Source organism: Salvelinus alpinus, chromosome 8 (assembly GCF_045679555.1).
Source record: "Salvelinus alpinus chromosome 8, SLU_Salpinus.1, whole genome shotgun sequence".
In the NCBI taxonomy this organism is placed as follows: Eukaryota; Metazoa; Chordata; class Actinopteri; order Salmoniformes; family Salmonidae; genus Salvelinus; species Salvelinus alpinus.
This window is the reverse complement of record NC_092093.1, coordinates 17,155,843-17,179,820: the sequence shown is the minus strand read 5'-3', so window position 1 is coordinate 17,179,820 and position 23,978 is coordinate 17,155,843. Positions and strand designations below refer to the sequence as shown.

At 41.5% G+C, this 23,978-nt stretch overlaps 1 protein-coding gene across 3 annotated transcripts; it reads left to right on the top strand.

The window, feature by feature from the left end:
• The first annotated feature begins 211 nt into the window (after nt 1-211).
• Nucleotides 212-23,976, top strand: tdrd6a (tudor domain containing 6a). Of its 3 annotated transcripts, XM_071412807.1 has the most exons (17): nt 212-558; nt 6,140-6,187; nt 6,391-12,385; nt 12,602-12,729; nt 12,857-12,937; nt 13,074-13,119; nt 13,253-13,320; nt 13,565-13,619; nt 13,875-13,957; nt 14,044-14,113; nt 14,218-14,297; nt 14,396-14,444; nt 14,525-14,601; nt 20,195-20,228; nt 20,357-20,433; nt 21,091-21,142; nt 23,159-23,976. In XM_071412807.1, the coding sequence occupies exons 3-17, from the start codon at nt 6,472-6,474 to the stop codon at nt 23,275-23,277; spliced, it is 6,933 nt and encodes a 2,310-aa protein (XP_071268908.1). In that variant the 5' UTR covers nt 212-558; nt 6,140-6,187; nt 6,391-6,471; the 3' UTR covers nt 23,278-23,976. The 3 variants fall into 3 exon arrangements, 2 of the variants coding, with proteins under 2 accessions (XP_071268908.1, XP_071268909.1); XR_011676394.1 differs by lacking the exon at nt 14,396-14,444 and having other exon boundaries at nt 23,159-23,243; XM_071412808.1 differs by lacking the exon at nt 12,857-12,937.
• Nucleotides 23,977-23,978: the final 2 nt, after the last annotated feature.

The window sequence follows — 23,978 nt, the reverse complement described above, 5'->3', positions numbered from 1 at the left end:
TTTGTAGATTTGTGTAGGGCATATGCCCTTTCTCAATGTGCAGGCATGGAAAGCTAAATATACGGATGATAATAAAACTCTTTATCTGTGATTTGATGATACCTCTGTCCCCTCCTGTTGAGTGGGGTGGAGACGAAAACAGAAGCCAAGTGCAATTTTTTTTTGCCGTTGCATTTTTTTCATCCGGTCACTCACTACACTTTCTGCAAAAGAAGCTAGCTAGTTGCATACAACAGCGGCATCTTCAGAGCATAGTATTACTTTCCATGCCTGCAAATTTCCAACAGTTTCAAATGTAGCTGTAGCCAATTGATAAGCGGATCGCATCAACTATTTTATTTAACTTGCACAATAATACTAGCTTCCGAACGTTGATTACGTGAGTAACGTTATTATTCATTTGGAGAACGAGAAGTCTCCCGCCATGGCGCGACGCCTAGCTAGTTAGATAACGTAGCTAACAAGTTAATTGAGGGAAGTTTCGAACGTGCTTGTTCTGGCCTTTTTGAAGAAACGTCGTTGATCAGCGCTAGAAGGACAACTATTTGCAAAGCGAGGGTGAGCAGCTAGTTAATACTGATAATTATTTTGACGTGGATGATGAATCCTAAATTAATCTAGGTAACGTTTGTTAGATCATTTATTTTGACTTCGGCTTGCCTTTCTTTAACTTATGTCTTCTGCACGCTGCCCCGGCTAACTCAGTTGCATTTTAGCCAAACAACCGTTAGCAAACTAGCTACTATAGTTATTGTGCCTTAGTCGTTTGTGTGGATTGTCAGCTAACACATTGCATCTTAACTGTGAAATTGTGTCGTTAACGGGTTTTTACTGAATTTGGTTTATTCATGTTCATAGATCGCTATTGAGATGGCTACCCAGCTAAGTTAGCTATCCCAACTGGTTCGACAGGCAGTTGCATTGGCCATGTGCTGTAATTCTTTCTGTTCTGTAGTTAGCTAGCTAACGTTAGTAGTTAGAGCTTCGCCTTTCATGGTTGGTGTTTTAAAACGGTATACCACATGTTACTGCACGATAAACACATTTGACCGACAACTATTGTTGTGATTTGTGAACCCATAAAAGCACAAAGACATGTCAACTTGGTGGAGTCGAATAAGAATACTAACCATTACCATTTTATCCCACATGGTGGCAGTAACGTCAAAGTTGATAGTGACTTTATGGAAAGAAATAACCGGACAGACTGAGATTGATGGTATCATAACATTTATTGGTTGGCTACAGCTATTTTGACTATGTACTAAGGTGTTTAGAAGAGTTGCCTTTTGTATCATTTGCCTGCTATGTTACATTATTTAAATGTTTGTAAAATAGGCCTAAATGAGAGGTTTGCTCATTGGAAGGGTTATTATCACATTGTGTATGATGTTCCTAGAGAGTAGGCTAATGGGAATTATTTGAAAAGATTGCCTAGGTTAAGGTAAACTACAGTATGTCAAGATTGTGAATTCCACTATATTATTCTGGTACAGGGATCATCAACTAGATGAAGCAGGGATGCTGGCCCATGTTCACTCCATTGCTTCCCAAGTCAAGTTGGCTGGTGGACCATTCTTGATACACACAGGAAACTGTTGAGGGTGAAAAACCCAGCAGCGTTTCAGTTCTTGACACACTCAAACCGGTGTGCCTGGCAGCTACTACTGTACCATACCCGTTCAAGGGCACTTAATTATTTTGTCTTGCCCATTCACCCTCTGAACAGCACACATACACAATCCATGTTTCAATTGTCTCAAGACTTAATAATCCTTCTTTAACCTGTCTCCTCCCCTTCATCTACAGTGATTGTAGTGTATTTAACAAGTGACATCAATAAGGGATCATGGCATTCACCTGGTCAGTTTATCATGTAAAGAGCAGGTGTCCTTAATGTTTTGTACCCTCAGTGTATATCTCTAGTATACGAGGGAATACTTTGGACAGATTTCTGACATTTAAATAACTTGGATTTGATTTGCTGGTGGTTTTACATCTTATGTCCAACAATAAAAACATTAAATAAAAAATAAAAAACAGAACTTGGGAGGCCAAATAAAAGTAGCTGGGGAACCATCCACTATCTAGTACACCCAATAGGAAAAGTTTAATGGCTTCTTTGTCATTTCACAGGTTTTTTCCCCTTGTAAGATCAACTGGTCAGTGTAACATTGCGGGTGGAGACTGCACAAGGTCATGCCAATACAATACATTAATGTTGAATGTTCATATCTCCCGTGTGATTGAGGTTGAAGTAGGAATTGCAGCAACAACAAAAAAAAATATATATATATATAAAATAGCTTAAGCCTACTTAACACAAATCTTGCTGTATGTTGAATTCCCTTGATATGCCAAAGTGGCAATCTTATTTTACATTAGTGCATAATCAGTTTATATACAGTCAGGTCCATATTTTTTGGCACTCTTGATAAAGATGAGCAAAAAAGACTAATACAATTACTAGCTATATTGTATGCTCATATACAGTGGGGAGAACAAGTATTTGATACACTGCCGATTTTGCAGGTTTTCCTACTTACAAAGCATGTAGAGGTCTGTAATTTTTATCATAGGTACACTTCAACTGTGAGAGACGGAATCTAAAACAAAAATCCAGAAAATCACATTGTATGATTTTTAAATAATTAATTTGCATTTTATTGCATGACATAAGTATTTGATCACCTACCAACCAGTAAGAATTCCGGCTCTCACAGACCTGTTAGTTTTTCTTTAAGAAGCCCTCCTGTTCTCCACTCATTACCTGTATTAACTGCACCTGTTTGAACTCGTTACCTGTATAAAAGACACCTGTCCACACACAATCAAACAGATTCCAACCTCTCCACAATGGCCAAGACCAGAGAGCTGTGTAAGGACATCAGGGATAAAATTGTAGACCTGCACAAGGCTGGGATGGGCTACAGGACAATAGGCAAGCAGCTTGGTGAGAAGGAAACAACTGTTGGCGCAATTATTAGAAAATGGAAGAAGTTCAAGATGACGGTCAATCACCCTCGGTCTGGGGCTCCATGCAAGATTTCACCTCGTGGGGCATCAATGATCATGAGGAAGGTGAGGGATCAGCCCAGAACTACACGGCAGGACCTGGTCAATGACCTGAAGAGAGCTGGGACCACAGTCTCAAAGAAAACCATTAGTAACACACTACGCCGTCATGGATTAAAATCCTGCAGCGCACGCAAGGTCCCCCTGCTTAAGCCAGTGCATGTCCAGGCCTGTCTGAAGTTTGCCAATGACCATCTGGATGATCCAGAGGAGGAATGGGAGAAGGTCATGTGGTCTGATGAGACAAAAATAGAGCTTTTTGGTCTAACTCCACTCGCCGTGTTTGGAGGAAGAAGAAGTATGAGTACAACCCCAAGAACACCATCCCAACCGTGAAGCATGGAGGTGGAAACTTCATTCTTTGGGGATGCTTTTCTGCAAAGGGGACAGGACGACTGCACCGTATTGAGGGGAGGATGGATGGGGCCATGTATCGCGGGATCTTGGCCAACAACCTCCTTCCCTCAGTAAGAACATTGAAGATGGGTCGTGGCTGGGTCTTCCAGCATGACAACGACACGAAGCACACAGCCATGGCAACTAAGGAGTGGCTCCGTAAGAAGCATCTCAAGGTCCTGGAGTGGCCTAGCCAGTCTCCAGACCTGAACCCAATAGAAAATCTTTGGAGGGAGCTGAAAGTCCGTATTGCCCAGCGACAGCCCCGAAACCTGAAGGATCTGGAGAAGATCTGTAGGGAGGAGTGGGCCAAAATCCCTGCTGCAGTGTGTGCAAACCTAGTCAAGAACTACAGGAAACGTATGATCTCTGTAATTGCAAACAAAGGTTTCTGTACCAAATATTAAGTTCTGCTTTTCTGATGTATCAAATACTTATGTCATGCAATAAAATGCAAATTAATTACTTAAAAATCATACAATGTGATTTTCTGGATTTTTGTTTTAGATTCCGTCTCTCATAGTTGAAGTGTACCTATGATATAAATTACAGACCTCTACATGCTTTGTAAGTAGGAAAACCTGCAAAATCGGCAGTGTATCAAATACTTGTTCTCCCCACTGTATATACAGTCTATAATGTGTGTAACCTTTTAACTTATGGCTGGGGGTGCTGTTTTCACGTTCGGATGAAAAGCGTTCCCAGAGTAAACTGCCTGCTACTCAGGCCCAGAAGCTAAGATATGCATATTATTAGTAGATTTGGATAGAAAACACCCTGAAGTTTCTAAAACTGTTGGAATGATGTCTGTGAGTATAACATAACTCATATGGCAGGCAAAAACCTGAGAAAAAATCCAACCAGGAAGTGGGAAATCTGAAGTTTGTAGGTTTTCAAGTCTTTGCCTATCCAAGATAGTGTAAATTGGGTCCGATTGCACTTCCTAAGGCTTCCACTAGATGTCAAGTCTTTAGAACCTTGTTTCAGGCTTCTACTGTGAAGGGTGAGCGAATAAGAGCTGTTTGACTTAGAGGTCTGGCAGAATGCCATGAGCTAAGTCATGCATGCGGCTGTGAGAGCGAGCTGCGTTCCTTTTCATTTCTAAAGACAAAGGAATTGTCCGGTTGGAACATTATTGAAGATTTTTGATAAAAACACCCTAAAGATTGATTCTATACATTGTTTGACATGTTTCTACGAACTGTAATATAACTTTTTGACTTTTCGGCTGGACTAAGTGCCTGCGCCTCGTAAATTTGGATTTGTGAACTAAACGTGCAAACAAAAAGGAGGTATTTGGACATAAATTATGGACTTTATCGAACAAAACAAACATTTATTGTGGAACTGGGATTCCTGGGAGTGCATTCTGATGAAGATCATCAAAGGTAAGTGAATATTTATAATGCTATTTCTGACTTCTGCATGGCTTGTTTTGGTGTCTGAGCGCTGTACTCAGATTATTGCATGGTGTGCTTTTTCGGTAAAGCTTTTTTGAAATCTGACACAGCAGTTGCATTAAGGAGAAGTATATCTTTAATTCCATGCATAACACTTGTATTTTCATCAACATTTACGATGAGTATTTCTGTAATTTGATGTGGCTTTCTGCACTTTCACAGGATGTTTGTTTGAGACAATGCATTTCTGAGCATAACGTGCCAATTTAAACTGAGATTTTTGGATATAAATATGAACTTTATCGAACAAAACATACATGTATTGTGTAACATGAAGTCCTATGAGTGCCATCTGATGAAGATCATCAAAGGTTAGTGATTAATTTTCTCTTTCTGCTTTTTGTGACTCCTCTCTTTGGCTGGAAAAATGGCTGTGTTTTTCTGTGACTAGGCACTGACCTAACATAATCGCATGGTATGCTTTCGTCGTAAAGCCTTTTTGAAATCGGACACTGTGGTGGGATTCACAACAAGGGTAGCTTTAATCTTTCATGTGTGATTTCATGAAAGTTTGATTTTTATAGTAATTTATTTGAATATGGCACTCTGCATTTTTACTGGCTTTTGGCCAAGTGGGACGTTAGCGTCCCACATATCCCAGAGAAGTTAAAGGAGAAGTTGGCTTTTTACAACCAAATCTCTATCGTTGGTGTAAATGGCATGTTATTGAAGGGTCCAGACACGTTTTTGTTGTTGTTGCTATTTCACTTGTTTTAGAGAATCTTACCCCAACCAGCGAGTCAGCTGATAGCTTAGCGGTAAGAGCGTTGGGCCAGAAATTCGAATGGTCTCAGTTTGAATCCCCGAGCCGACAAGGTGCAACATCTGTCGGTGTCCTAATTGGTTTAGGGTTGCTATTGATAATGCAGATCCTGGCTGCGACCCCACTCTCCGAGGGTGTCTATGGGGGAGTTGGGATATGCAAAAACACATTTCCAAATCACAGATGCGTGTAATGCACACTTGTACATTTGTGAAATATGACAAATATAAGCACCCACCTTTATCATTATAATGATAAAGTCCTTATCCTGGTTGTGCAGTACAGGGGCTCTGAAAACATACAAATACATCCTTTTAGATGTTGAAAAGCTCTCATTATAGTGATGCAGGTCTTTAGACATATGAATTTGTCATTCCGAACTTTATCCGCAAGGTTATGTTCGATTTTATGCGACTCAATCTGCATTTGTTCATGTTTTTTTCAGAGCCCTGTACAGCACAAGGAGGATGACTAAGTGACTCGCCGGGTTGGGGTAAGCTTATCAAAAACAAGTTAAATCGCTAAAAAAGTGTCTGGATCCTTCCTATAAGATACCATTTACATAAAGGTTAGATTTGGTAAAAGGTAAAAAAAAAAAAAAAAAAAGAAGAGTATTTTTTATTTTCTTGTTATCAAAGTTTCTCATTGGCACTTTGTCCAAAATACGGAATTTAATCTACCGACTTCTTTTCTTAGACTCATTGGACCTTGACGTTTAGGATTTGTTGGATGGACATTGATAGTTGATGGAAGACGGATTACTTTGACAACGTCAAAATGTGTTCAATCCCTGGGCTCCCAACACCAGGTTCAAACGTTTCAGTTCTCATAACAAGGGTGAACTGCAATCCCCAATGTGATATTGTGGAGCTATGGGGCAATTTTGATCAAGAGAGAAAAATTGCCTATCAACGCCTGCGAAAAGACATTCAGTTTCCCAGAGAAACCTTTCGTGAGTTGGAGGGAAATCCTGGAGATGTGTGCTTGGTTCAGATATATGAAACTTGGTATAGGGTACGCATAGTCTCAAGAAATGGCTCAAGTTACAATGTGTTCCTTATTGACGAAGGGAGAATGCTTGGTGTCACCACTAGCATGTTGGCTTGGGGTCAGAAAGAGTTTTTCCACCTACCCCCTGAGGTAGAATTCTGTGTTCTTTCCAATGTGTTGCCCCTGTCACCTGAGAACAGGTGGTCTCCAGTGGCCTTAGAATTTCTGAAATCCCTCTGCGGAAAGACGGTTGATGCATGTGTCCAGGACATCTTGGTGCCCCATAGAACCTTCCTCCTGGATGTTCCCTGCGTATCTAGACAGATGCACGAAATGGGGTTTGCTAAGAAGCTGAGCACCGATAAGTTCAAGCTCTACATTTCAAAGTCATTGCAGAGTGGGGCTTCAAACTCTACAGAATATCCACAGAAGTCCTCCACGAGAAATGACCCACTAGAGACCCGTGAGCAAATTGAGAAGCAGCAGAACTACATGTATCCAGAGCTGCAAACGGAAACCGTAGAGACGGTCATTGTCACGGAGGTAACCAACCCACTGCGCGTCTTCTGTCAGTTGAAGGTGTTTTCTCAAGAGTTGAAGAAACTAACGGAGCAGATTACACAACACTATGAAGGCCGAGTGGAAATGGGCATCACCAGACCCGAAACGTTGGGTTCCCCATGTGCCTCAAGAGCAAGTGACGGAAGGTGGTATCGGTCTATGTTACAACAGGTCTTTCCAGCAAATAATGTGGTTGAAGTGCTCCATGTCGACTATGGGAAGAAACAGTTTGTCCAAGCGGAGAACATCAGACCACTGGCCACAGAGTTCTTCAGAATGCCTGTTGTCACATATGTCTGCTCCCTCCACGGCGTCATCGACAAAGGCGTTGGATGGACGGCTGCCCAGATTGAATATCTGAAATCCCTACTTCTGAACAGGACTGTGATCGCCAAGTTCGAGTACCAGAGTCTGTCAGAGGGAGTCCACTACATAACACTCTATGGGAATGAAAACGCAAACATCAACAAACTGTTTGGCACAAAGGAGAGATGTTTGCTGGACTCTGAGAAGTCGCGTGAGAAGTTGCATGGAGATTATGCTGTTCGCAACAACTGTGCAAGTCCTCCACATCCAGATGGAATCACATTTCAGCAAACTGCACCACCAAGCTCTGGTGATCCCAAGGAAATGAAGGCTAAATATCCTGCCGAAGATCTCCCTCTGAATTCTTCACACGTGGCAGTTGTACAACATGTGGAGAACCCTTCAGAATTCTGGATTCACACACAGATGTATGCAGATGCATTTAATCAAATGATGAGTGATCTTGCTGATTTGTACAGCAACCCAGTCAGTGCGGGAGTTGTCAAATGTCCAAAGGTTGGCCTTTATTGTGCTGCAAGATCACAAGACAACTCTTTTTACAGGGCGACTGTGTCTGAAGTCACTGGGAACAAGGCCAGGGTCTTCTTTTTTGACTATGGAAACACAGAGATGATTGACTGGTTCAATCTAGGAGTCCTTCCTGACAAGTTTAAAGAGTTGCCAGCACTTGCACTGAAGTGTAGGCTGGCCGGTATTAGACCAAAAGAGGAGAAATGGAGCCGAAATGCTACGGACTTCTTCACAAAATCAATCGCAGACAAGATCCTGGATGTACACGTAACTGCAAAGTCTCATGGTGCTCACATTGTTCAACTGATGGACTCATCTGCACATGGAGAGCGAGATGTCAGTAAGCTGCTTTGCAGTGCTGGCTTTGCAGAGAAGGGCGACACAAGTAAGACACCTCACAAGGCCTCTTCAAGGCCTATCATCGCCCCCACAACACAGGACCCACGTGCCATTCCTTATGATGTGTTCAAGACAAGTGTTGGCCCTCAAGGATTGTCCACCAGCGATTCCACTGTCAAAGAGTCCAGAACTGCCTTCAAGGAATACCTGTTTCCAATAGGAAGTTCAGTTGAAGTTACGGTGTCTTACATTGAGAGTCCAAATGACTTTTGGTGCCACCTAGCACAAAATTCTAATCATCTAAAATGGCTCATGCAAGACATACAGCAGCACTATGCTGACACCGAGTTTGAGCAACCTGTGGAACCTGCCTGTGTTGCCCGCCACCCAGACAACGGAATGTGGTACAGAGCCCTGGTCATTCAGAAGCATGCAACACTGCACGTTGATGTGCTGTTCATAGACTATGGTCAGACAAAGACAGTCTCCCTGCAAGACTTGCGCCGCATAGATCCCAACTTCGTACAACTTAAAGGTCAAGCTTTTCGTTGCAGCTTGTACAACCTTATCCTCCCTACTTCTCACACCACTGAATGGCCTGAAGATGCCATTAGACAGTTCCAGGACTTTGTGGACACCGCAGCATCCGACCACAGGGTCTTGAAGTGCACCATATATGCTGTCATGTACAATGCCCAGAAAGTAGTATTCAATGTGGTGGATCTGGAAACACCCTTTCAGAGTGTCTGCAACTTGATGGTTCAGAAAGGACTGGCAAACCGTGCACCTGCCAAAAAAGTCCCTTCCTCCCCTTTCCGGTTGGACACCTACTACTACTCCACTCACAACATCAAAACGGGGAGTGAAGAAGAGGTCAGTGTAACAAGTGTGAAAAATGTCAATCACTTCTACTGCCAGCTGAAAAGGAATGCAGATACAGTTGAAGGACTTGCAGAGACCATCAACACGCTTTGTCGCCAGTTGGAGATCACCAACTGTCCCCAAACTTTTGGAACTGTGTGCTTTGCAAAATACACAGACGGAGAGTGGTACAGAGGGCAGATCAAGTCTAGAAATCCAACAATCCTGGTGCACTTTGTGGATTATGGCGACACATTGGAAGTAAACAAATCAGATCTGCTTCCCATTCCCATTGAGGCCAGTGAGATCATGTCTGTGCCTGTACAAGCTGTCCAGTGTGGGCTTTCTGATATCCCCGGAGAGGTTACAAATGAGGTGAACGGCTGGTTTGAGACCAGTATGACTGACCGGAACTTCAGGGCTCTTGTGGTGGCAAAAGAACCTGGGGGCAAGTTGCTGGTGGAGCTCTATGACAGGAAAATGCAAGTGAATGCAAAGATAAAGGAGAAGTTCAACCTTGACATGCACAGAGAAGAGCAAGTGGTACACCGGAGCAGGAGACCACATGATGGAACCAGCAGCCACACATCAGCTCTTGAAGCCAAACCTTGGTCTACAACTAAAGAGGCGCTACAAAAAACAGATGAGGACACCCAAAAGTTTGAGAAACTCCCTCGAGCACCCTACAGGACATATCAAAAACGGGTACCTTTGAGGAGACCTAATGAGCGAGTTTGTTCAGAGTCCAGGAAACAACCAGAAAAAACAATTCCTCAGGTGGAAACGAAAAGCCCACAAGCGCCAAAGCCATCCCTCAGTGAACCACAAAAGGAGATTGTGGTTCCCAAAGCAAAGGTGAAAGATCTTCCAAAACTCTCAGACCTGCCCTCAAAATCCATAAATCCAGGCATGGTAGCCGATGTCTTTGTCTCACATTGCAATAGTCCACAGAGTTTCTTTGTACAGTTGATCAAGGAGGAAGATGACATTTATTCCATTGTGGAAAAACTCAATGATGAACAGTCAACTGCTGAAACCATTCACACTAAGGACTTGAGTCAAGGAGACTTGGTCAATGCAGAGTTTCCAGATGATTCGTCATGGTACCGTGCAGTTGTAAGTGAAATACTGGGAAACGAAACAGCTCTTGTTGAGTTCATAGACTTTGGAAATACAGCAACGGTTTCAGCCTCCAAGATATGTCAACTCGACAAACACTTTCTTGAAATTCCCAGGTTCAGTATTCACTGCTTCCTAAGTGGAGTGACAGCTGTCGGAAACCAAGCAGAACTGAATCCGGAAGTTGTGTCTAACTTCAAAGAGAAAGTTGGTTTAAACGGTAACAAACGGTTAGGGTGCATGTTCATGAAACAGTCTGGATCTTTTTGGGAGGTTGGCCTAGTGCACGGCAGCAAAGCAATCACATGCAATATATCTCCCAGCAGCCCAACAGCCTCGTCTGATGTGATACCTGAGACATCAGAAGGCTCCAACCAAGAGGCAGAAGAGCCCCAAAAAAGCCCTTCTGCTAGAAGTGTGCCACCAGAGATGAGCACTTTGGTCGACGTTAAGACTGCTCGTTATAGTAAGCCTGACATTTCAGAGGGACAGACCGTAGAAGTCTATGCCTCTATTATAAATGGACCTCAGTCCTTTTGGTGTCAATCTGCTGAATCGGACAAACTTGATAAGATCACTGAAGTTGTTGCAGACGCTGGGAATGCTGTGGCATCTACGTTAATTGACAGTGAAACCCTGTGCACTGGAAGCCCTTGCATTGCTCTATTTGTGGACGATGAACAGTGGTACCGTGCAGAAGTCCTGAGGAAAGATGGAGATGCCTTATCCATTCTTTTTGTGGACTATGGAAATGAGTCTACAGTCAATCTGAACGATGTGAGGCCAATGCCAACTGTGCTCATTGACACTCCCTCACAGGCGTTCCAGTGTCAGCTTGAAGGGTTTGATTATTCACAAGGATCCTGGCATGACACTGCTGCTGACCAGTTATCAGAACTCATAAAAGACAAGCTTCTACACCTGACAGTTCTGAGAGTATCCAGTCAAAAGCGGGGTGGGATCACATGTTTCCTCAAGGTGAAATGCGAGGAAGAAATGATAAATGACACTATGAAGCTGTACTGGAAGAGCTCTGTTGACAAAGAAACGTCTGAAGACGAAGACAATTCCGATCCTACAGGAGTTGCAATGTCAGGTGACATGCCTTCATTAGTAGGTCAATTTAAGTTGGTTGAGGAAGAGGCAGCAGTGCCCAACTCAAGTCCCGAAGAGCCATATGAAAACATCAGAGAGCACGACACAGACTATGCTTTGGCCCATAGTGAAACTCATGAGTTAGTGGATGAGGACAAATGCACAGACATTTCTGATGAGCAACAGGACAACTCAGTACTCACCCAAGCAACAGATGAAGGTCATGCAGAGGATGTGGATCTGATAAGTTTCCAGGTAGATGCAGACTGTTTTGATCACCTTGGCAACACAGAGTTAATTGACGATGACAAAGAGGAAGAAAAGCAGTCTTACACAAATGAGATCCAAGAATCCATGACCGCCATACAGGGTCTGAGTGCAACGACACCCAACGAAGGGAAAGAGACTAAGTCCATTCCCATCATCATCATCTGTGAGGAACCCGGTGACGCAGGACTCGAATGTGCCTCAGAGAGTGGAGATTCATGTGAGGCTCAAGTGGCAACTTCCCAAGGGAACAAAGACATCTTGGTTTCAAGGACTAAAAAGGACACATTGGAAGTAGACAAAGACGAAAGTGGGAGTGTATCAGTACTGGAAAAAGCCTTCAGTCTGGATGACTCAGAGTCACGTCTGTACTGCGACGAACACTTTGACCAGACTTCTCTTTCAAACATCGACCAAGGTCAAGACGACATCTATGAGGAAGTTTTCAAACTGTGTGCTGAGCCTGTCATCGAGAGTGCAAAGTCAGAACATGCTGTCACAGAGGAGTCAGAAACCAAAGATGAGGAACTGGATACCTTGGCTTTGGAGTTGGAGACCAAAAAAGAGGAATCTGGAATCAGAGATGAGGATGTCAACATCTCTGCTGTTGTACCTGAATCTGGTGAGTTCTACACGTTATTTACTATTTGAACTTTGCATTCTTTTCCATCAAATTTGAGTACTTACTACATTTTAAATTAGTCATTTAGCAGATACTCTTAACCAGAGCGACGTGCAGTAGAGTACATACATTTTTTGTACTTTATGGTACGTATTACACTGGGTGTGTTTGTTTAATATTAAAAGGTTTTGCTTCTTTTTTTTTGGTCTGTTTTAGAGTTTGGTAAACTTCAGAGAGTTGAGCCGACTGTTCCAGTTGGGTCATCATCCTGTGTCGTTTGGTCCTCTGCTAAGAAGAGTTGGTGTAAAGCAAAGATTTTGAAGCTCTTTGAGGACTCCATAAAGGTAAGCAAGCTCCTCCACACCCTGTGTTTAAAAACAACCAACTGATGTGTGAGACGTATCACTGCATATATTTGTATCTGAAATATAACCCTGAGCTGTTCTAAATAAATAAAAAATTAAACGCTAGGTTCTGCTGCTGGATGACGACACTGAAATGATAGTAGACCCACACAATATATTTGAGCCGTTGTCTTCAGAAACAGAAGAGGTTTGTAACAAGGAATGTTTCTCCCTCCATCTTCACATGACAAACATTTCCAATAGAGATAATGGCCTTTATAATTTACTTCATTGTGATGTTTGTTAATTTGAGCATCATATGTTTACACTTTGAACTTGACCAGAGTGATGACTTCGATACAGCGTCGTCGAATGCTGGGTCAGAACGTGGTAAGCGTGTCTCAGATCTCTTAAAGACGCAGTGTTTTGATATGACTCAAATGATTCATCTTCATACAGAACAGTGACATGAAAAGTTTCTTGCACTATTTTGGAGTCTTATCCCAGGTTTGCTAACATACAGATCATGAAGACACAGATGACAGTGACAACACCGTTGCAGGAGATGACCTGAGCAAGGCTGCCTCAGAGGTAGGTGTAATTGTAATCTTTTTGTATCGATTCTATGCATTTTCTCTGTTTTTAAAATGGAGCTATTGTAAAATGTATTTTACAGGGCTTTCTGGTGGATCTCGACACTGAGATTGTAGATCCGTGCAAAAACGTTGTTGTAGTGTGCAAAACCAGAGCTGTTAATACATTGGTTTTCCCATTTTTCCTCCACGAGAATGATTTCCTGTTACTCACAATTAAACTCCAGCATGCTCTATCGCAGGTCCAGGATGACTCTACTCTAGCTGATGTGTGTGCACCATTAGAGGAATCTAGTGGTGAGTGGTATTTCATAATTCTGTAGATAATAGATTAAAACCTAATGCAGTACATGACACATCAGCAAAGAGTGTGTGATGTTGATTCTCAGTCTTAATTTATGACGGTGTACTGAAGACACATGAAAGTGGAACGTCGCTATTCATCTATGCCTTGCGAGAGCCCATTTTGACAACTTTGATCATTTGACAGGTTTAGCTAAATGCAAACAACCAAAAAAGTACTGTTTCTGAACATGATCAATGCCCTTGCAGACGTGCTTTCAGAACAGCTAGTTGATATTGAACCAGCAACTGATGTAGACGTTGTATCCAGTGTTCCCACACAGGATAATAAGGTAAGCGGTTGGTTGTAATAAGTGACATTCACATTGTCGTCATAAAACGGAACTATGAATACTCTTAATAATCGGTTACATTTTAGGATGATGACTTGCTTGAGGAAGACTCATGTCTTGGAGAAGTGACTTCATGTCTCATTGGAGACTGTTTAGGTATGTGATCACATCTGATTTGACTGGTGTCAGACAAATCCATACATGGACAAATGCACTCTTATTGTTTGATTTTAAATTATGAATGTAAATATCCTTTACAGTTGCATCCACAGATGATGGTGCTGAGATTAAGAAAGCAACCTATGCAGATGGTATATCAAGTGCTACCCCGCAGGAAAGGGTAAGCATATTTGGAGTGGTACTGTAGAGAGGAGTTGTTGCATTGTTTATTTGTATCCCCTTTGATTGGGACGCTTATGATATTCTGTTCATTTTTAGGATGAACTTCTAGGGGAATCAAAGTCTAGTCCTGATGAAGACTGTTTAGGTTTGTGATGACATTTTGTGGATTCAGGCTGTAGTATTTCTGTGTAGTTATTGATGCCAATTATAAATGTTTTTTTGTAGTGTCCACAGAACAAAGAACTGATGCTCAAGAGGCAACTGTTGTGGAGGTTACATCCAGTGCTCCCACACAGGTCAAGGTAACACAACTCTTCAAATCGAATTATATTTGTGACGTACACACTCTACAAAGGTATAAAAGGTGCAGTGAAATGTTTGTGTGCTAGTGACCTCATTGCAGTACATTTTTATATATATATATATATATATATATAAATTTATATAAATAAAAAAGGGTTGTTTCTTTTTCAGGACCCTGTCTTTCAAAGATAATTTGTAAAATTCCAAATAACTTCCACAGATCTTCATTTTAGAGGGTTTAAACTCTGTTTCCCATGCTTGTTCAATGAACCATAAACAATTCATGAACATGCACCTGTGGAATGGTCGTTAAGACACTAACAGCTTACAGACGGTAGGCAATTAAGGTCACAGTTATGAAAACTTAGAACACTAAAGAGGCCTTTCTACTGACTCTGAAAAACACCAAAAGAAAGATGCCCAGGGTCCCTGCTCATCTGCGTGAACGTGCCTTAGGCATGCTGTAAGCAGGCATGAGGACTGCAGATGTGGCCAGGGCAATAAATTGCAATGTCTGTACTGTGAGACGCCTAAGACAGCGCTACAGGGTGGACAGCTGATCGTCCTCGCAGTGGCAGACCTTGTGTAACAACACCTGCACAGGATAAGATACGTCATCAGAGCGCGTGTACTGTCTAAACTCGGTTTGTTGTTTATAATTTTTTTTTCATTAAATCAATTTTAATCAGAACTAAAGTTTTGTTGCTAAAGATTCCACGACGAGGTTAGCCTTTACGCCTGGGACTGCAAGTTTGTGTTCCATTTTTTTGCGTGGATTCCATGAGTGCTAGCTCGCTGTACTACAGACATCTGTCGTCGTCGTGAGAGACTCATTGTTATCTTTTCGTAAAACAGCTGGTTGCAGTGTAGAGCCTACCTGGATTCCCAGGAGAGCCTGAGGGAAATCGATGAGTGCCAACAGTTTTACTCTATGGAGGAACAACATACTCCATCATGGAAAGATTCAACTACCTCACAAATGAACTTTAACATAAAAAAAGATTTATCTACAGACACGGACGATTTACTTACAAATGATGTAGAGGCTAGTGCTCTGGCTGGAATCCATGCAACACTGGAAACGTTTTGTGAGGTAGCAGGGCTGAAGGGGAGTTTGGAGTTTAGCCAGAGTGAAATTCTTACGCTCCAAGGAGAGAACAAGGTACTGACAGCCAAGGTAAAAATCCACGATTCCAACATGGATTGTCTACTCAGGGAAAATGGGGTGATGGAGTCGCTACTAGACATACAAAGTCGTAGCATGCGTGAAAATATTTTTTTCCCCTGGGATTCCTGAGGACACATCCAATAATCCAGAGGGTGAGATCAGAGAATTCATGCAATCCGCCTTGAAACTTCCTATAGAGACTGCAAACAAGGTGTCTGTCCACCGAGTACACAGACTTGGAGCTCGGAGCGGCAAGACCAAGGGTCCCCGACCGATCATCGTAAAATGAACACAACCAACAAAAGGAGCTGATCAAAAGCAGGGGAAGAGTGCAGAGGCAACAGAGGGAGAAGGGTAAGCCTGCCTTTCTCATTGTGGACAAACTCTTTATAGATGGACAGCTATTCCGCGACAGCTCCATAACATCATGGCTGTACTAAATTCTACAGGGACTTCAGGTTACGAAAAAAAGAAAGTATGGGAACTGTAAAAATATCTGAACACTATGAAGTGGATATGAACACACACGTACTCAATTACATGTTCACTTACACATACACACACACACACACACCTGATCTTGCTCTCTTCTCTCTCTCTGTCGAACTGTTTTATAATTTAATGTGTTTTGTTTGTCTATCTTTTTTTATGTATTTGTCTACAAGTTTATATATATTTAAAACAAGCATGGGGAAGATATCAGAATAGGGGCATTGGGGAATAATAACATTGTACGGAATACGTTTGTACTGTTGTGAAGCTGTCTCTAGAGTAATGCAAGGTCTCTTTCATGATCATGTGAAACATCAATTGCTATGGAAATGCTGGGATGTGTTCAATGATGTTAAATGTAATTATAATGTAACTATGACGGTGATACGATATGGATTACAATTGTCATCATGAATATTAAGGCTATACGCAATACATGTTACACACACAGACACTCAACCATGCAAATTGGCGAAGTTATTATTTATTTGGACATCACACATTATAGTCTTACTCTTATACAGGCATCGTACACACTCTCACTAAATCACATCCAATATCATACACATCAACCTACTCAGATTTACTACACACAATGTCTTGTCTCAATTTTCTAACATCTGTGGCATTGGCTCACAGGCAAGGAAATAAACAAATATTGCTAGAACCTTTTACTTGAATTCTAAGTATCAGATGTTTGAAAGCTCTAATTTTGACCGTCATAATACCTCTGATGGCAGTAACTTTTTACAAGCACTAATAATGGGTCAATTTAGACTGAGAATAGTATCTAGTTATGATAAGTGTACAATATTACATATTGGATCTTTACATTACCCAGCAGTTTACCTATACAATTGGCTGATGGTGAAGTAGACATACTTGTTGTTCATGTCAGAAAATATAGAAGTAAGCTCTCCACAATGAATTTCAATAGAAAACTTGTAAAAATAGACAAGATCCTGCAACTATGGAGAGGTAAATACCTCTCAAAAAATTGCCCTGATTAACTTCTTAGTCATATCTCAGTTTACTCACTTACTTATGGCGCTGCCTACTCCTGATGATTCGTTTTTCAAATCATATGAGCAAAAATTATTTCGCTTTATCTGGGATGCTGAACCAGACAAAATAAAACGTGCCTAAAAAAATGCCTTTTTGCCTTTGCAGATTGCCATGTCTCATTTTCGATTAATTGAAAATTATATATTTTTCAAAGTATCTCTTTTTCAAACAAGCATTGCAGAGCTAGCTACAATTTCAATTTCATCCCCCTGAAAAGATCGAACAAATATTACAACAAATATTATGGCTGAACTCGTGCTGGTTGATAAAATACCTGTATTTATGGGAAAGATGTTTTGAAAAGGGTATTTTGTTCTTAAATGATATTGTAAATTGGAATGGTAGAGTTATGTCCTTGGAGTTATCAGAATTGTACAGGAAGGTCTGCGCAATCCAAGAGTACAACAAATTGATTACAGCATTACCCCAAAAATGGAGGAGGCGGGTGGCAGCGGGAGGAGGTAGGGAACTGGTCTGTCTGCCCAATGTAAAGGATCAAAACTTGCAGAGGAATACAAATATTATAAATAGGAAAGTATACCAGTTTAATTTGAGGACCAGGATGTTGACAACTTGCAAAATAGTTGGGAAGAGATTTTTGTACTGATTCCATGGTATGAGTTGATATATAAAACAATGCAAGATTCAAGATTTTGTGCTTTTCAGCTGAAATTATTATATAGACTTCTTGCCACCAACAAAATGTTGAATATATGAGGCATAAAATCATCGAAGCTCTGCAGATTTTGTGAGGATACAGAATCAATAGACAATATATTTTGGTATTGCCCTCAGGTAGCTTATTTCTATTCTCAGGTTCAGGAATGGCTGAAAATGCATAGCATTGATCTAAAATTGACCCTAGAAATAGTACTGTTAGGAGATCTGGAAAGACCGGGTCAGTCAATTACTAATATACTAATACTCTTAGTAAAAGTATTTGTTTTCAACTTGCAATCTGTGGATTCTATTCGATTTAGATTGAAATTGTACATTAAACATCACAGCATAGTTGCAAAATATGTGTTGCGTAGAAACCCGAAGTGGGTGGCCAGCAGAGATAGATGGAATGGGCTGAGGGTTGGGATGTGGAATTGGAGACAAGTGCGAGTGGAGTTAGAATGATGGTCAAAGATAAAAGTCAAAATAAAACATAATAAAAAGTATGTTTGAATGACACTGGGGGGCAGTGTTTTTACAACTAGCGCCGGTTTGGCTGAGGTTGATGCTGTGCAGGTGTTTGTACACATGCAAATACACACACTCTCATTCAATAAACGCATACAACACACACATGCATGTAATAGTACCAGACATGCACACAAACATATACAGTTGACATTGCTGTTATGATTTTAGTTGTCCTTGACTCTCTTTGTTTAAAAAATAATATATATTTTTTTTCTCCATTGTTTGCTGTTTTCTTCTGTCTTCTTTTTTTCATTTTCTTGGTTGTTGGTGCATCTGGGGGTTCTTGGGGTGGGGAATAGAAAAATTAAAACAATTCCTTTGGGGGGGGGGCTGTGGGAGGGGTCTTGAATGGTTGAGGGACAGCTTTTGGGGAACTGGGGGGGGGGGGGGTTTGGCCTGGTGGGAGATCTGTCAACGTGCCCTTGAGCAGGGCATTGACACTGGATGCTTCTGTGTGTCGCTCTGCATGGGAGTCTGTTGGATGACTGGTATGATGTAGTCATTGAACGGCTTCACTGCAAGTATATTGTATGTTTCGGATATTCAATAAAAATAAACACCTGCACAGGATCGGGACATCTGAACCATCACACCTGCGGGACAGGTGCAGGATGGCAACAACAACTGCCCGAGTTACACCAGGAACGCACAATCCCTCCATCAGTGCTCAGACTAAACGCAATAGGCTGAGAGAGGCTGGACTGAGAGCTTGTAGGCCTGTTGTAAGGCAGGTCCTCACCGGACATCACTGGCAACAACGTCGCCTATGGGTACAGGACTGGCAAAAAGTGCTCTTCACTGACGAGTCGCTGTTTTGTCTCACCAGGGGTGATGGTCGGATTTGCGTTTATTGTCGAAGGAATGAGCGTTACACCGAGGCCTGTACTCTGGAGCAGGATTGAGGTGGAGGGTCCGTCATGGTCTGGGGCGGTGTGTCACAGCATCATCGGACTGAGCTTGTTGTCATTGCAGGCAAACTCAACGCTGTGTGTTACAGGGAAGACATCTTCCTCCCTCATGTGGTACCCTTCCTGCAGGCTCATCCTGACATGACCCTCCAGCATGACAATGCCACCAGCCATGCTGCTCGTTCTGTGCGTGATTTCCTGCAAGACAGGAATGTCAGTGTTCTGCCATGGCCAGCGAAGAGCCCGGATTTCAATCCCATTGAGCACGTCTGGAACCTGTTGGATCGGAGGGTGAGGACTAGGGCCATTCCCTCCCAGAAAGGTCCGGGAACTTGCAGGTGCCTTGGTGGAAGAGAGGGGTAACATCTCACAGCAAGAACTGGTAAATCTGGTGTAGTCCATGAGGAGGAGATGCACTGCAGTACTTAATGCAGCTGGTGGCCACACCAGATACTAACTGTTACTTTTGATTTTGACCCCCCCTTTGTTCAGGGACACATTATTCCATTTCTTAGTCACATGTCTGTGGAACTTGTTCAGTTTGTCTCAGTTGTTGAATCTTGTTATGTTCATACAAATATTTACAGATGTTAAGTTTTCTGAAAATAAACGCAGTTCACAGTGAGATGACGTTTCTTTCTTTGCTGAGTGTGTGTATGTATGTGTGTGATTATATATAATCACACACACAAGTTATTTGAGTTGTGGTAGAGGGGAATCTTAAAATTTTCTGCAACAAACTTGCACTAATATTCTATGCAATTTTAGGATGATCTTCTCGGTCATGAAGAAGTCTGTTCAGGTATAAGATTTCTCTTTACACAACAGACTAACAACACTAACTCACACATTTTCTCAATTGTGGGATGACTGTTTATGTGTTATGTAGTGACTTGTTGACGTGAATTGTCCGTGTAAATGTCTTTGTAGATTGTGCAGAACAGTTTGCTGAGATTGAAGAGGCGACCGATGTGGAGGTAGTATCCAGTGCTGCTACACAGGACAAGGTAACGGAACTGTTGAGTAACACTGGAGAGAGGGGTGCTTCTTCACAGTGAGTAGGTTAACATGCACACTAATATTTAAATATTAAACTGATTATGGCAGTAGTCAGATTATGAAATAGTCATGTAAACGCCTTACTCTGCTTCTCGTAAGGTCAAAATCGAAGTTGGCATACGTCGATTAAAACACCTGGTTTTCTGAGCAATCTTTCCAATTGTTAAGAAATGTTAGGACTTGAATCGGTGTTCCAGCGGTGTATTTGGTCTGCGCATGTGCATCAGCCAGGTGAGCCTCCCTCTAGCGCGTGTAGAAGTGTGTTCGGAACAACAATGTATGCGTCTTAGTTTTCACATACAAACTTTATATGTCCAAACTCGGAGTCAAATATGCTTCCCAAAAATAACATGTTCACTGTGGTACATTTGTTTTGAGGAGTGATTTATTTATTATATATATTTTTTTCATTTATCAGTGACATCAGGTAGCCTGATTCCATGTAAACAGGAGTATTAGGGACATCGTTCTTCTTGAAAGCATGCAAACATTTTAATTAAACTATTATAATAATCTGACTATCCATAATCACATTATTGTGTGCATGTAACCACACTCATTGTCTGAACTTTGAATGACACTAATGATTTTCTATTCAATTTAAGAATGATGTGCAGCATGAGGAAGATATGTCTTTTCCTGGCGAAGACTCTGCAGGTATGTGCTCATATCTTCAGGATCCATAGTTACTAGTTGGTCAATAATACTGTGATAAAACAGGCCAATGATGAAGGGATATTACTTTTTAAAAATATATATTCATTTCTGACACTCATTTGGTATTTCATTAGGATCCCCATTAGCTGTTACAGAAGCAGCAGCTACTCTTCCTGGGGTCCACACAGAACATGAAACATTATACATAATACAGAACATTAATAGACAAGAACAGCTCAAGGACAGAACACATCAATTTAAAAATGGCTCGCATTGCCTACATGTCAATACATACACACAAACTAGTCTCTAGTGGGGGAGAGGCGTTGTGTCGTGAGGGGTTGCTTTATCTGTTGATTTTTTTTAATCAGGTTTGCTGTTCATTTGAGCAATATGAGATGGGAGTTCCATGCAATAATGGCTTTATATAATACTGTACACTTTATTGAATTTGTTCTGGATTTGGGGACTGTGAAAAGACTCCTGGTGGCATGTCTGGTGGGGTAAGTGTGTGTCAGAGCTGTGTAAGTTGACTATGCTAACAATTTGGAATTTTCAAAACATTGACTGCATCACTTATCTTTATAAGAAACAGTCTTTCCTCAACTCTTAGCCAAGAGTGACTGGCATACATAGTATTTATATTAGCCCTCTGATTACAATAACAACCAAGACATGCTGCTCTGTTCTGGGCCAGCTGCAGCTTTAGGTCTTTCATTGCAGCACTCGACCACACAACTACGATAATCAAGATAAGACAAAACTAGAGCCTGCAGGACTTGCTTTGTGGAGTGTGGCGTCAATAAAGCAGAGCATCTCTTTATTGAGGACAGACCTCTCCCCATCTTTACAGCCATTGCATCTCTTTTGACCATGACTGTTTACAATCTAAGGTAACGGCAAGTAATTTAGTCTCTTCAACTTGTTCAACTGCCACACCATTCATTACCAGAGTCAGCTGAGGTCTAGAACTTAGTGAATGATTTGTACCAAATACAATGCTCTTAGTTTTAGAGATGTTCAGGACCAGTTTATTACTGGCCACCCATTCCAAAACAGAATGCTACTCTTAAGGGTTACAGTGACTTCATTAGCTGTGGTTGCTGAGAGTCCTTTAGGTGCCTTTTGGCAAACTCCAAGCGGGCTGTCATGCCTTTTTCTTAGTATTGGCTTTTGTTTGGCCACTACCATAAATGCCTGATTGGTGGAGTGCTGCAGAGATGGTTGTCCTTCTGGAAGGTTCTCCCATCTCCACAGAGCAACTCTGGAGCTCTGTCAGAGTGACCATCGGCTTCTTGATCACCTCCCTGACCAAGGCCCTTCTCCCCCGATTGCTCAGTTTGGCCGGGCGGCCAGCTCTAAGAAGAGTCTTGGGGGTTTCAAACTTCTTCCAGTTTAAAAATTGAGGCCACTGTGTTCTTGGGGACTTTCAATGTTCTGTTTTTTTTTTGTTGGTACCCTTCCCCCGATCTTTACCTTGACGCAATCCTGTCTTGGAGCTCTATGGACAATTCCTTTGACCTCATGGCTTGGATTTTGCTCTGACATGCACTGTCAACTGTGGAACCTTATATAGACAGATGTGTGCCTTTCCAAATCATGTCCAATCAATTGAACTTACCACAGATGGACGCCAAGTTGTAGAAACATCTCAAGGGATGATCAATGGAAACAGGATGCACCTGAGCTCAATTTCGAATCTCATACCAAAGCGTCTGAATACTTATATAAATAAGGTAACTTTTCGCTTTGTCATTATAGGGTATTGTGTGTAGATTGAGAACATTTATTTCATACATTTTTGAATAAGGCTGTAAAGTAACAATGTGGGAAAAAAGGGCATCATCATACATGGACACACACATGCTGTGTTTATTGCCAGTGGCAGGTCATTGGTGAAAAGAAAAGAGGGCCTAGAGCTCATTGATATGATCAACCATTCATAACCAGAAAAATAGGATATTTGTATTTCTGATTTTCTCATCACATCTCTGCCCTCACCTTTCTCCCATACAGAAGTTGTGATGTCACAGGTGACTCATCTCAGCCTGAGAGTGGAGGAGAACTCCGATGATGACGTCATCTTTGTGTCAGAGATTCGGACCACCCAGGAACAAAGCCAGTCCAGTGACTAGTGTGTTGTTGTGCAGGCACAGTTCTATTCCATGTTGTAATCTGGGATGTTAAATCAATCTGTTCAGTGGCATTTTGTTTGCATTCTGTGTCCAGTTTATTTGGTAATTTGCTTTGCTTTTTCCTTTATTTAGCTGTAAGCACCCATCTTCACCTCAAGTTAGCCATTTGTCTCTAGATCAGAAATACCTCAGAGGGTATACTACAAAGCAGGTTCAACGAGTTAGCCAGCTAACTTTGATAAGCAACCAGAAATAGCTATTGATTTTCTGGAATATAAAAAATGTGAAATTTAGATATGAGTTGGCTGAATCAATTAGATTATGCCAATGATTTAGCTAAATATATATATTTTTTAACTCCTTAATCCTGCTTTGTAGTATACTACTCTGTCCATACCAAGTTTAGAAAGATTGACAATCTTTGAAATACCATGACACTGTCTTTGGATGATTGTTGCATCAGTATTCTAAATGGAACTCCTGTCAGCCTAGTGTATTTATGGAACACTGCACAATTGATCTGTTTAGTTTGAGTAATTTTGCCCAAGTTCTATTCAATTATTGTTGACGTTTAAACATTGGACACACTTTCTGTCCATATTCAATGTGAAAGGCTTTCACAAGATGGTTGTTCCTGTAAAGAGATGTGCAGTGTTCTGAGAATTTTTTTGTTTACACAATACATAATCTTGCACTTCCTT